This window comes from Diabrotica virgifera, chromosome 2 (genome assembly GCF_917563875.1).
Source record: "Diabrotica virgifera virgifera chromosome 2, PGI_DIABVI_V3a".
NCBI lineage: Eukaryota > Metazoa > Arthropoda > Insecta > Coleoptera > Chrysomelidae > Diabrotica > Diabrotica virgifera.
In genome coordinates, this window is record NC_065444.1 from 138603693 (window position 1) to 138618382 (window position 14690).

Below are 14690 nucleotides of genomic sequence, written 5' to 3' on the forward strand. Positions count from 1 at the left end.
CTAGAGGAGAGACCACTTACAGAAGAAATGATGCTAGGAACATTTGCCGACGATACTGCAATCCTAGCCTCACACACAGACCCTATTTATGCCTCGCATATCCTTCAAGCGTATCTAGACAGAGTACAAATTTGGTTTTTGGAATGGAAAATTAAAGTGAATGAAGGAAAATCTATTCAAGTTACATTTACAACACGAAGAGGAACTTGTCCCCCTGTAACTTTAAACAATCACCAATTACCATCAGCCAACGAGGTAAAATATCTTGGTATTCATTTGGACAGAAGTCTCACATGGAGGAAACATATCTGGACCAAGAGAAAGCAACTAGGTCTCCAATTCAGAAATATGTATTGGTTAATGGGCCGTTCATCAAGACTATCTCTGGATAATAAATTGCTGCTCTATAAGGCAATACTTATGCCAATCTGGACATATGGGTTGGAACTATGGGGAACAGCCAGTCACTCCAACATCGAAATCATCCAACGCTTCCAATCAAAAACCCTCAGAACCATCACTAATGCACCTTGGTACATCAACAATAGAATTATTCATCGAGACCTTAAAACTGATACGGTACAAGAAGTCATCACAAAACGTAGCGCTGCTTACATTGCCAAGTTGGAGGATCATGAAAACCAGTTTGCACTTAACCTCCTAGACAATTCCCAAGAACAGCGTAGGTTAAAGAGGTTCAAACCATTGGACTTACCATTTAGAGTAAACTTTTAAACTAATGAGTTAGTAGTTATGAAATGTAATTATTTTGTACAGAACTTTATAAAAATTGTACTTTGATTTTGCCAGTGGGTAAAATCTTTCTTGTCCTTAGTCAATGTAATTACTTTTGTTTATTGTTGACACTCAACAGATTGCAAAATAAATTTAAATAAAAAAAAAAAAAAAAAAATTGGCTCTGTAACGTCATCTGTCACTATTACGTCACCTGTCATGACTAGTTAAGGAGCTTATGTCCGTTTATTTCCTCCCTCCAAATTTCACTTTTGTACGTATAACCGTTCAAAAGATAAGAGGGGGGTACGGACTTTTGACTAGCACTGTATATATATATATCTATATATATATATATATATATATATATATATATATATATAAGAACTGGTGTTTCGATCTTTGATTCTATTCGAAAAATTTTTCCCAGCCCGAAATGGTGTATGTGTGAATTGTTCGTAAGGGGATTTTTCCACATTCTCTATTTCATCTATTTCATCTATTTATATATATATATATATATATATATATATATATATATATATATATATAGAGATATATATAGAGATATATATAGAGATATATATAGAGATATTACCATAACCACGCTACTGAACCCTTTATCAAGAGGACTTGGACCACGGTCATTAAGATAATGTAAACTTATAAAAAGACATTTTAGTTAGTAAACATGCATTCATGTTTTAGTCATCATTTACTTTTCATTGTATCAAAGTTAATATTTTGTTGTAAAAGTTTTATTTTGTATTAATAAATAAAAGTAATTTTTTAAAAAGTGCTTTGTGATCAAGAAAACATCATTGGCGCTGCGAACAGGATAGTCTGCACAGAATCTCCCGCAATTCCTGGTCAATCTCAATTGTTTAGCAGAGTATCCACCTGTTAGAGAAGAACAACAGATGTTATCAACTGCGATCATCATACTGTAAGTCTTTCCTTTTTTTCACATTTTCCTTATCACTTATGAGCACATATTTTGATACGGTCGAAGAAATTAACGCAATTCTCTCTCAGCCACCTTCAAATAATTTTCGCGACAGAAGTCCTATTAGTAGATCTGAAAGAACAATGCCCATTACCAATGCCGACATTTCTAGCCTCTGTGCTACGCTTCCAGAATTTACTGCTGGACAAAATCTTTCTACTTTTATTAAATCCGTAGATAATCTATTAATATTTTTGCAACAACAGAATACTACTGCACCGCAAGAATTTATTATTAACGCTCACATTTTATCACGTATTAAAGGTGAACCACGAGATTATCTAAATTACTCCAATAAAACTAACTGGACAGATGTACGTCCAGCTTTACTTACGAAATACGGCGACAGGAGATCTGAAGAGATCCTTGTTACCCAATTAACAACAACGGTACAAAAAGCTTCTGAAAGTTATGACGACTATCACCATAGAATCATAGATAATTTAAACGATTTATTACAGCATATATCGCTACATAATACTCCAGAAAATTTAAATTTTAAAACCCCTTACTTTAGAAAATTAGCACTAAAAACCTTTTGTACTGGTCTTAACAATCCTTACTGCGAACACCTGTCGCACTTTCAGTTAGATTCGTTAGACGAGGCCCTACAAAAATGTATAGCTTTAGACAATCATAAAAATCAAGTATCTTATATGAATTTCTTAAAATCCCAACAAAAAACGGAAAAACCAAAAACAAATAATTCTTTTCCAACCGCGTTCAAATCAAATTTTAACGCTAGAGCCCCAAGTAATAATCAATTTAGACCTTATGCACAAAATATTTCTAATTTTAGTAACCAAAGAAATCAATTTATTCCACAAAATCCAAATTTTCATAATGTAAGACCTGTCTTTAATCAAAACAATTCAAGACCCGTCTTCACTCAGAATAATTCAAGACCTGCTTTTACTTCGAATAATTCTAATAATTATAGGAATAATTTCGCTAATAATAGAACCCCTTATAGAAGCCCTATGCTAAGACACCAACAAATTAATACCCCTACGCCTATGAGTGGTGTGCAATCTATAAATACGGAAACGAGACCTATGACAATTTCAACACAAAATTTTAATGTAGACACAGATTATTATAACGAGCCGCATACACAACATAATAATGTAGACGAAGAATTTACAGACAATTCAGTGTCTGATGAATCTTCAGAATACGTCGAGCAAAATTTTCACGACCTCGCATTAGACGAACACCCCCCTCCTCTGTAGTATTAAATAATCTACGAAGTTATCCAAAACTTCCATTTTTCATCCTACCAAAAAGTCGACTTAAGGTATTAATCGACACTGGAGGATCGGATACAATTATTACGCCCAATGCCGCAAAATATTTTAATCCACAACATGTTTATAAAAAAGATTTCACTTTAACTTCCATGAAACAGACAACTAAACACTTGTTAAACATAAAAACAAATTTACTTAAGGAAATTAAAATTAATGACTTCATCGATGCACGTATTGCAGATTGGAGCCATGATTTTGACATATTATTAGGAAATCACGATTTAGAAAAATTTCAAGCGATATTAAATTATAAATCAAAAAATTTAACATTTAATTTATTTAGAATAAGTATACCATTTCAAACTCTATTTAATAAGATCCCAGTAAGTATTTTAAACGGAGAAATATTACTACCTGAAACGAAATTAAATAATTTAGTAATACCTGAATCAATTCATTCGGTAACAAACGGATTTTTAAATAACGTTTCGTTAGATGAACCGATTCAAATTGATCCTATACAAGTAGAACCCATCAATGATTACGATTTGCATTCTAACCTACCGTCGAACTTTGACCCAAATAAAATTCGCACCCAACATTTAAACGAAGAAGAAAAGCAAAAAATTCTAAATCTTTGTCATAAATATTTTTTATGATGAAAAAACAAACTTAAGTTTCACTTCAGCTATAAAACACGAAATACGAACAAAAGACGAAAACCCTATTTATGCACGTAGTTTTAGACATCCTAAAAGTATGCAAGAAGAGATAACTAGACAAATAAATAAATTATTAGAAAATAAAATTATTCGCCCCAGTAAATCCCCCTTTTCTGCGCCAGTGTGGGTAGTCCCCAAAAAAGCAGACGCTTCCGGAAAGCGAAAATTTAGAATGGTTATAGATTATAGAAAACTCAACGAAAACACAATAGAAGATAAATACCCACTTCCGAGAATAGACGAGATTCTCGACAATCTAGGTAAAGCTACTTATTTCACGACACTCGATCTTGCCCAAGGATTTCATCAAATTGAAATGCACCCCTCTTCAATTGAAAAAACTGCCTTTACTGTCCCCCATGGACATTTTGAATTCCTTAGATTACCATTTGGTCTGAAAAACAGCCCATCAACCTTTTCTAAATTAATGGACAATATTTTACGACCTTTTCTATACAAATATTGTTTCGTATGCATGGATGACGTCATATTTTCCAAATCCCTTCAAGAACATCTAATACATATTAAAACTATCTTCCAAACCTTTCAAGAAAATAATCTTAAAGTCCAACTCGACAAATCAGAATTTCTAACAAAAGAAGTCGCTTTCTTAGGCCACATCGTGACTCCCCAAGGTATCATGCCAAATCCAGCAAAACTCGAAGCAATTCAACATTACCCAATTCCCAAAACTTTAAAAGAAATTAAGTCATTTCTAGGCTTAATTGGATATTACCGCAGATTCATTCCAAACTTTGCAAAAATTACTTACGAGTAATTTTTAAATACCCCTTACGAGATGCACACGAAAAAATTCCATCATCGATCACACTAACGCCATATACGTAGAAGCCTTCGAAAAATGCAAAGAGCTACTTTCTAATACCCCTGTACTTCAATACCCCGACTTTTCTAAACGTTTCACGCTAACTACAGATGCCTCAAACATTGCAATAGGATCTGTATTAACACAAGACAATCACCCTATAGCTTACTACTCACGTACTTTAAATACAGCAGAACAAAACTATTCAACCATAGAAAAAGAACTTTTAGCTATAATCGACTCATGTAAACACTTTCGCCCATACCTATACGGACAAACATTTTTAATTGAAACTGATCACAATTTAGTTTGGATATACAAGATCAAAGATCCGACATCTAGATTAGCTAGATGGCGCCTAAAATTAGAAGATTACAACTTCGAGGTTAAGTATAAACGAGCCAAAGAAAATCAGGTAGCAGACGCCCTTTCGCGTGTGCAAATTAATGCACTCACTCGAGCCTCAGTTTGCGCCGAACCTCCTGACAGTACAGATTTTGACCCCAACGATTTTCTAAATACATTTGACGAAATACAACATGATAACTCAGACGATACACAAACTCAACATACTTCGAGAGAAAATCCAATAAACGGAATCCCAACCTCAGAAGAACCTTTAAATCTATCTACAAATCAGATAATAATGTTACCAAATTGCGACAAGTACGACGTTAATTATACAAAAATATTCAATAAACACAGATACACAATTAACCTGACAGCCAACTGGGAAGATTGCATCCTAGACGCTCTTAGAAAAATATTAAGACCAAAACAAAAATTCGGTATAAAAGTCCCGCACGAATACAGACCGTTTATTTGTAATTATTTTAGAGACAATATTAATAGTACAGTAAAAGCAAACTTCTGCAATACAATTCTACATGACATAAAAGACGAAAATAAACAAATAGAATGCGTAAAAATATACCATACATCAAATCACAACGGTATAACCGAGACATATAAACACCTTAGACATAAATTTTACTGGCCGTCAATGCAGACAACAATAGCAGACTACATCAATAAATGCGAAATTTGCCTGCAAAATAAATATGAAAGACACCCATATCAATTACCCCAGTTAGGACCGCTACTAGGTCAAAAACCTTTCGATATCCTACATCTAGACATTTTTCAATGTGACAAAAAATATTATCTTACAATAATTGACTCATTTTCAAAATATGCACAATGTTATAAATTACCCGATAAATCATCAACTTCAGTCCTAAATAAAATCAGACATTTCTTTAGTCACCATAATTATCCGAAAAAAGTAATCTTTGACAGCGGAAAAGAATTCAACGCTAGTCTCATAAAAGAATTCATGAAAATGCATAAAATCGAGGTACATTTTACCACAGTCAACAATTACTCATCAAATTCACCTATAGAACGTTTTCATTCCACACTATTAGAAAAACTTCCACTCTTAAAGCGCAAAACCCAAATTACTCACTCGATGATACTTTCACTCATGCCATTTTAATTTACAATCAATCCATCCATTCAGCAACAAATTATTCACCTTTTTCTATACTTTATGGCCCCTATGCAGAAGAAATTAATTTTGATTTCGACCTTCCAATATACGATACTTATAATCAAAGACACAAAGACGAATTACTTCCCTTCATAAACGATTTATACGAAAGACAAAAGAAAAAACGAAACGACGCCCTAACAAAAATAAATAAATCAGCAGAAACAATCCCGAAATTAACGAAAATATTTACGTAAGAAAAACTAAAAATAAAGCAAAGTTAAAAGCCCCTTATCAAATTATTAAGCCAACGAAACAAATTAAAACTAAAGTTATCGATCTAACAGATAAGAATAACACAACTACCGCTCATCTTAAAAACGCTAAACGATTACGAAAAACTTATAAAAAATTCCCTTTGCAGGTCAATGCTTCGACATCTTCAGGCAACGACCCTAATACAAGAAATTCCAAATAATGGTTATTACGAAGAATTAATTGGACCTTCTAAGACAATATCCCATTATCACAAACACATTATTCAAATTAATCTATCAAACATAGAACAGATATTAACAAATAGCTCGTTAACCTTTTCAAATTTATTACCTAAAGTCACAGGCATTAACTTACTAAGTAATCAATACAAACATCTTTTAACGGAAACAGAAGACAATTTAAATAAGATAACCCGTAAACCAAGATTAAAAAGAGGTTTACTTAACATTTTAGGGACAACAATTAAATTTATCACTGGTAATCCAGACAATAATGATATGGAATTATTAAATTTACATATCAACGCAATTGAAGCAAAACAAGACGAATTAATCTCAAAATATAATAAACAAATATCTTTTGGAGATACTTTTAATACTAGAATAGATAACCTTTTAAGAAAAATAAACGACAATAAAATTCTTTTAAATGCATTAGATCACCTATCTCAACAATTAGCCGTTATCAATGAAATATTTGAAATCCAATCAATAAACGGATACATTCAAAAATTAATTAGAACAATCACTCTTTCTCAACTAAATATACCAAATGTAGAATTATTTACTCTTGAAGAATTAAAAACTTTACAAAATATGCTAATTCCTCTTTATTCTCACGATGCATTACTTATTGACGAAGAACATCCTTACGAATTATTAGAATCTTCACATGCCTTTGTATGTATTACTCAAAATAATATGCTCATAATATTAAAAATACCTATCCTATATCCTTCATACTACCCTACTTTTAAAATTTATCCAATACCTAATGACGAACATCAGATGATTATTCCACCTGCGAGATACTACTCTAACAATACCTGGTACGAAGATTGTATGCAGAAATCCAGCCATATTGTATGCCAAAACGAAGTAAAATCCAAATGCCAGATACCAAATGTCGAAACATGCACGATAGTCGACGTCTCCGAAAACTTTATCCAAGAAACAAAAGATGCCACCCTATTGGGAATAGTTCAACCATTAACAATGAATCAACAAAGAATTTCCCGCTCCAGCATTGTCATAACCAATGAAACATTATACATACTTGGTCAGAAAATACAACCGAAAACAACCCAAGACATTCAAATACCCAGTATAGTACCAATCAAACTAAAGCCACAACATTCCATATTGTTGGAAAAATTAGAAGTCCCAAAAACGCACGGACAAATACAACCAATCGAGAGACTTAACCTTCAACCATTAGTATCGCTAGGACTTAGTTCATTTTCTACATTCTTAATAGTCCTTGCCATAGCGATTATTATGTACATAATAGCAAGAAAAAGACGACGACTCTACAAATTGCTGTTCAGCCCGAAAATTCCAGCCCAGCAAGCTCTAGCTCTACAAGAACTTCTTGAATCCTCACAAACTAAGGATTCGCTTATGGAGGAAGGAGAGATATTACCATAACCACGCTACTGAACCCTTTATCAAGAGGACTTGGACCACGGTCATTAAGATAATGTAAACTTATAAAAAGACATTTTAGTTAGTAAACATGCATTCATGTTTTAGTCATCATTTACTTTTCATTGTATCAAAGTTAATATTTTGTTGTAAAAGTTTTATTTTGTATTAATAAATAAAAGTAATTTTTTAAAAAGTGCTTTGTGATCAAGAAAACATCATTATATATATATATATATATATATATATATATATATATATATAAAACAGATGAAATAGAGAATGTGGAAAAATCCCCTTACGAACAATTCACACATCCACCATTTTTTTTTTCACATTTTTCCACATTCTCTATTTCATCTGTTTGATTTCGTACGAGTGGTCGTCAAACCATTAACCTTGGATCTTTTGATCACTGAGTGTGTTTCAAGGGTCTACATCTCATGTTTTTATATATATATATATATATATATATATATATATATATATATATATACGTCTTCATATCAAGGCGAGATCCGTCTAAATCGAGGACAACCCGAGATCCACCAATAGGAAATTAATTATTGGAGTATATTGTTCATAACTATCTTTATAATTAACATATTAATCATGGCACACTTAGAGGGGAAAAGATTTTTGTACTTAAATTTTTCTGATAAATTTACAGCGAAACGAGATCCGTAGCTGAAAAGTAAAGGGGAGGACTTATACGAAATTTTAGATATTTACCGATCAACGCGAGATCACACACTGATGCCAGCTCTAAAGAGTATTAGTCGAGCGATTGGAGCTCGTGTTGTATTGTATATTTCCCACGATATACAGATATATAGCGGGCGGAGTCAATGACGGCACCAACAGCGTTGTCTCGAATTCTTTATGTAACTTTTAAGTATCGCTTCTTTTGTGTCTTTAACGTCTACGATTTACCTTTCAGAAGGTCCCTTAGTTTTGTTACATACATAAGGGTGTGAAAAAAGAAAAAGAATACTTCACAAATAATAACCATTTAATACTGATATTTATTTACAATAAAATATTTTAAAACTATACATTAATATTCTTAAAAAACACTTACTACGAAACCAAAATTTAATTATTATATTCTTAAATAATACAAATTGTTACAAAATAATTATTTAAATGATTGCTTGTTTTAAAAATACATTACAAGAAAGTAAAAATTTTTATAATTATTATTAAAGTTTAAAAAATAAAATAACTCAATATGTAATTATTATTTGGTAGTTAAAAAATGATTTTAAGTAAAATTATTTAAAAGATAAAAAGAAACACACATAATTTTCAGGGTCAACTCCTAATTGCATGAAAATTTGGATTTAGATTCTACCCACCCCTCACTTCAAAGTTGAATTTGTGCCGTTGATTGATTTTACTTGGAGGGTGAAAAAATATACGTTCAAAATAAGTCCGGAAACAGATCTGACTAACTTTAAGCAACTTTTGTTCTATAGAGTTTTTTAACTTAGGTACTAGGTTAATTCAGTAGTAGGTACTAGAGTCACTTGCGACTAAAAATGTTTACTTTTCAATAAAAAAAAAACACGTTTTTCGGCGGTTTTTCGCAAATACTTAAAAAGTAAGTATTTTATCGAAAAAATATTCTTAGAAAAAATGTAGCATATAAAAAAAACGAAAAAATGGTATATTCTTAGTCTATAGAACCAGTAAAAGTAAATTTGTAGCTCATAAAAAAGACGATCTTATCCTTCAAATTCCAAATCAAATATTTTAACGTGATACATAGTACCAAAAAATGAAGCTCTTTTCGGGGAACACCCATTAAATTTTTTTTAAAGTGTTTACAAAAAAAAAGGTTTATTATATTTTATAAAAGTTATATACGGGTAGGAAAGACAACGGAACGAATTTTCGAACGTTTAAACAGACGACATCCCAGATTTACCAATTTCTGGACAATTGATCCAAAGGCTAGAATCTAACAACGAAACAGTTGTGGATTTTCAAGTTCTCAATGAGAGTCAGAATGAAAAAACATTAGTGACCTCGAGTATGATGGTTTTGAGAATTTGGCTGGTTATATCTGCCATAAATTGAAGGACTCCAGTATTCAATCCGAAGATGTTTCAACGTACACGTGGGTTGATCATTTGAGTAAGTGTGGTTTATGTAAACCATCAGACACTCTCTTGTCATATATTAAGTAATTGGAGACAATTTTTCCTTCCACATGAATGGTGATTCCATTTTGGTAACTAAAAATTATTTAGAAAACCTTATGTCCAAAAGTTAAACTGTAGAGTGTTCTAACAAAGCGAACCAGTTATTTTTTAGGTCTCGGATGTACTTCCGAATTAAAGAATTAAACAAGTCTCTTAACAACCTGACATTGCGTAAAAGAAAAATTATGAAAACTGCTACATAGTTGTTGTATGTACGTCTATTTCACATGCACAAAATTTAAATAAAGTGCATGGCATGAAAACTGTAAAACTTATTTTTGTCTTTTCCAAGCCTCTTAAATCTGATGAAATACATTATTTAAAAAGTAAAAAATTTTGTTTTTTTATTAATCCATTAAATTTATGGTTTTATTTTGGGGCTTTTTTTCCCTTGGTAAAAATTATATTTACTAATGTGTAGGCCACTAATCAATTTTTGCCAACTAACGAAATATAATAATTTTATTAGATATCGATTATATGAATATTTTTATTTTCCGGATACCAATATAATCAAGAAACTGGGAATTTTACAAATAACTGAAAATAAATTTAAATAAAAGTAAATAGTTTAATAATTTTCCTCTAAACTATACAAATCACTTAGTTTCTTTTAGTCATAATTCATTCATTTGTACTATTCTCAAATTTCATTCGCGTTCGTATTACGAACGCATAGACGGGACTATGCTTTACTCTGTTGCTGACGTCATGCGCCAATCGGACGAGCTTACGTAACTAGAATATCAGGGTGTGCATATTTCCGGGTCCCGGTGAATTCGTATCTATTTTAATCCCTCATCCTAATTACAGGCCAACTGGCAACTCTGGTGCGCAGGTAATTTTTAGATAACCCATTAACTATCGGTGAATTGGTAACTTTCATTTTTTAAGTATTGTTGATAATCTAATATCGGGATTGCAGGTATTTAGCGCTGCACTCCTAGAAAATGGAAAAAATGGCACAGGAAGTGAAACCGATGATGAAACGAAACGCAAAAGAGAAAACTTGGATGATTGTTTTAATAGAAGTAAAATTAAAAAACGGTCACCAAGCAAAGCAGGCAACGAAAACAAGGAAGACATGGAAAATGTTATGATTACAATAATGAAAGAGCTAATGAATAAAAACGATGAGATGCTTCAGGAAATAAGGAAAGAATAACAACAAACCAATAATGAGTTAATGGGTGTAAAAGCAGAGAATCAAAAACTAAAAAAGAAGTAAAACAGCTACATGAAAGAATGGAGCAACTGGAGAAATTTAGCAAAAAGAAAAGCTTGATCGTAACTGGGTTGAAAGTAGAAACAAATAATTATAAGAAATTAAAAGAAGAAATGGAAAATTTCATAGCCCAAGAATTGCAAATACAAATAAAACTAAGAAGTGCAAAAAAAATAGGGGAAACAGTATGCGCAATAGAAACAGAAGCCCTCACGGATAAAATGGAAATCCTAAACAAGAAACGTAAACTAAAACAGCATAAAGATCGTATCTATATAAACAACGATTGGACATCCAAAGAAAAAGAAATACAAAAGGAAATAACTAAAATAGCAAAGGACAAAAGAAGCAAAGGTAAGCAAACGAAAATCGGCTACAAGAAATTAATAGTGAATGGCAAAATCTAGATATGGGACGAAGAGAGAGAGCAGCTGATAGAAAATTAAAAAAACTAATAAACGAAGAACAGCGGCTGAAATATGATATTGACATGGCAAAAAAGACTCGGAAATGCAAACGGTTAACGAAAACAAAATAACGCACACAAAATAAAGAAATAATCTCAATGAGAAGAAAAGAACAAAACCGATTAGAATGGGATCTTGGTATATTAGAACCATGCTGGCAGTAGGTAAGATGCAAGAAATAGCTCTTGAAATGAAAAAATACCAACTAGAAATCATAGCCCTACAGGAAATACGATGGAAGAAAGAAGGAAAAATTGAGAAGAAAAACTTAAGTATGTATTATTCGGGAGAAAACAAACAGGGAACGAATGGTATGGCATTTATGGTGAACAAAAAAATGAGGGAAAAAGTGATAACAATTCAAAGCAGTTAATGAAAGGATATCTTACATAAGAAAATAAACAAGCCAACATCTCGATAGTCAATTGCTATGCACCCACCGAAGAAGCAAACCAAGAAGATAAAGCAGAATTCTACGACATCCTGGAAGAAACCGGTGAAAATATTCCGAGGAATGACATATTAATAATATGGGGTGATTTTAATGCAAAGATCGAAAAGGAGGACTATAATCGTAATGTAGCTGGCAAAGAAACCATTCATGAAACTACGAATGATAATGGAGGAGAAATCTGCAACCTAGCAGCAGCAACAAACACATATATAGTTAGTACTGGGCATCAACATAAAAAAAACACATAATAACATGGATGATACCAGGAAGAATGGATGGAAACCAAATAAATCATACTCTAATTTCGAAAAAGTGGACACAAATAGTACAAGACGTAAGGTCATATAGAGGGGCAAATGGAGGCACTGACCACATATTGTTGATAGCAAAACTTAAGATGAAAATAATCAAAGCAAACAAACATAAGGAAGGAAAAAGGAGGAAATGGAATATAGCCAATCTGAAAACGCAAGAAACAAAGCAACAATATACAGAACAACTGGAACAGAAATTGGGTCAGTCCGAGCACACAGAAATAGAAGGAGAATGGAAAAACCTAAAGAACAGCATAATAGAGACAGCAGAACAAATAATAGGATTCCAAAAAACAAAGAATCGAAAGAATGGTTTGATGAGGAATGTCACCAAAAAAGTCAACTGAAGCACCTCGCAAGAAACAAATGGCTACAAAGTGCCGAACAGGAAAAACTGGACCAATATAGAAAAGAAAAACAAGAAGCATTGAAACTCTATAGACGAAAGAACAACACATGGATCTCTGAACAAATGCAACAATTAGAAACGAATAATAAAGACAACAAGAAATTGTTCGACTAGATAAAACAACAATAGAGTACCAAAAAATCTGTCACAAAAATAAACAAAAAAGATTGGGAAAAACATTTCACGGACCTATACAAAAACGACAATAAGGCATATTCAGAGGATGAGGATATAAGAGATAACAGAGATGAAGAGGAAGGCGCACCTACTTATCAGGAATTCATGGAGGTATTAAAACAACTAAAAGTAAACAAAACGCCAGGGCCAGATGAAATCAACAACGAACTGATCATCAACGGAGGAGAGGAGCTCACGAAGCGAATGCACAAGTTAATGGTTACAATTTGGAAGGACGAAAGCATGCCCATAGAATGAAAAAACGGACACATCGCACCAATCTTTAAGAAAGGAGATCCAACTAAGTGCTGCAACTACAGACCAATTATGCTACTAAATACAACGTATAAGATATTGACCACAATTATAAGAAACCGACTAAATCAATACACAGAAAAAAATATAGGACCATACCAACAGGGTTTTAGAAAAGGAAGATCAACAATAGATGCAATACACGTACTGACACAAACAATTGAAAAAAGCTATGAACATGACATAGAATTACACATACTATTCATCGACTTCTGACAGGCCTTTGACAGCATATACAGACAACAATTATTAAAATAAATGAAAAAAATGGAGATACCGGCAAAATTATTAAGACTATCTAGAGTGACAACAAAAGACTCAACAGCAAAAGTTAAAACAAATGAGGGCGATACAAATGACATCAAAATAGAGCTTGAAGTAAGACAAGGAGACAGTCTGTCAACGACAAACGACACTATTTAATATCGCTCTAGAAGGAGTAATTAGTGACACAGGGCTGAAAAAGACAATCATTCAAAGCTCAACACAGATCACAGGATATGCAGATGACCTGGGACTGGTAGAACGAGATAAAAAAAAGACTAGAAGAGGCACTTTTAACCCTGGTAAGAGAAGCAAAGACGAGAGGATTAATAATCAATCAGAATAAAACAAAATATCTTATAAGCAAACGAGACAATGTAAACAGAATAACAGAAATAAAGATAGGTGAAAATACATTCCAGAGAGTAGATTGCTTCAAATACCTGGGGGTGATGGTGGACGGCAAAAACGGAAGGAGTATAGAGATAAACGAAAGAATTAAAGGAGGTAATAGAGTATATTGGAAATATCACCAATTACTCAAGGACAAAAACCTGAGCAAAAAAAACAAAATCAAAAATATACACAGCAGCAATCAGATCAGTGATAGCCTATGGAGCAGAAGTAATGTGCCTTACGAAAAAAGACGAAGAAATGTTAAGAATAATTGAGAGAAAAATTATGAGAAGAATACATGGCCCAGTAAAGACAGAAACAGGGGAATATAGAAAGCTGATGAACCATGAAATAATAAATATAAATAAAGGAGAAGATATAGTAAAATTCATTAAAGCACAAAGGCTCAGATGGTTTGGGCACACACAAAGAAGAGGGGTAGAAGAACTGATCAGGAAGATAATGAACTGAAAACCAGTAACAAATAGACCAAGAGGAAGACCAGAAAT

The 14690-nt window shown here is 32.6% G+C and overlaps 1 protein-coding gene across 1 annotated transcript; it reads left to right on the forward strand.

The window, feature by feature from the left end:
* The first annotated feature begins 1824 nt into the window (after positions 1-1824).
* LOC126880809 (GATA zinc finger domain-containing protein 15-like) lies at positions 1825-2973 on the forward strand. The gene is made up of 2 exons (XM_050644871.1): positions 1825-2586; positions 2635-2973. Exons 1-2 carry the CDS (start codon positions 1825-1827, stop codon positions 2971-2973), a joined length of 1101 nt encoding a protein of 366 aa, XP_050500828.1.
* The last annotated feature ends 11717 nt before the right edge of the window (positions 2974-14690 follow it).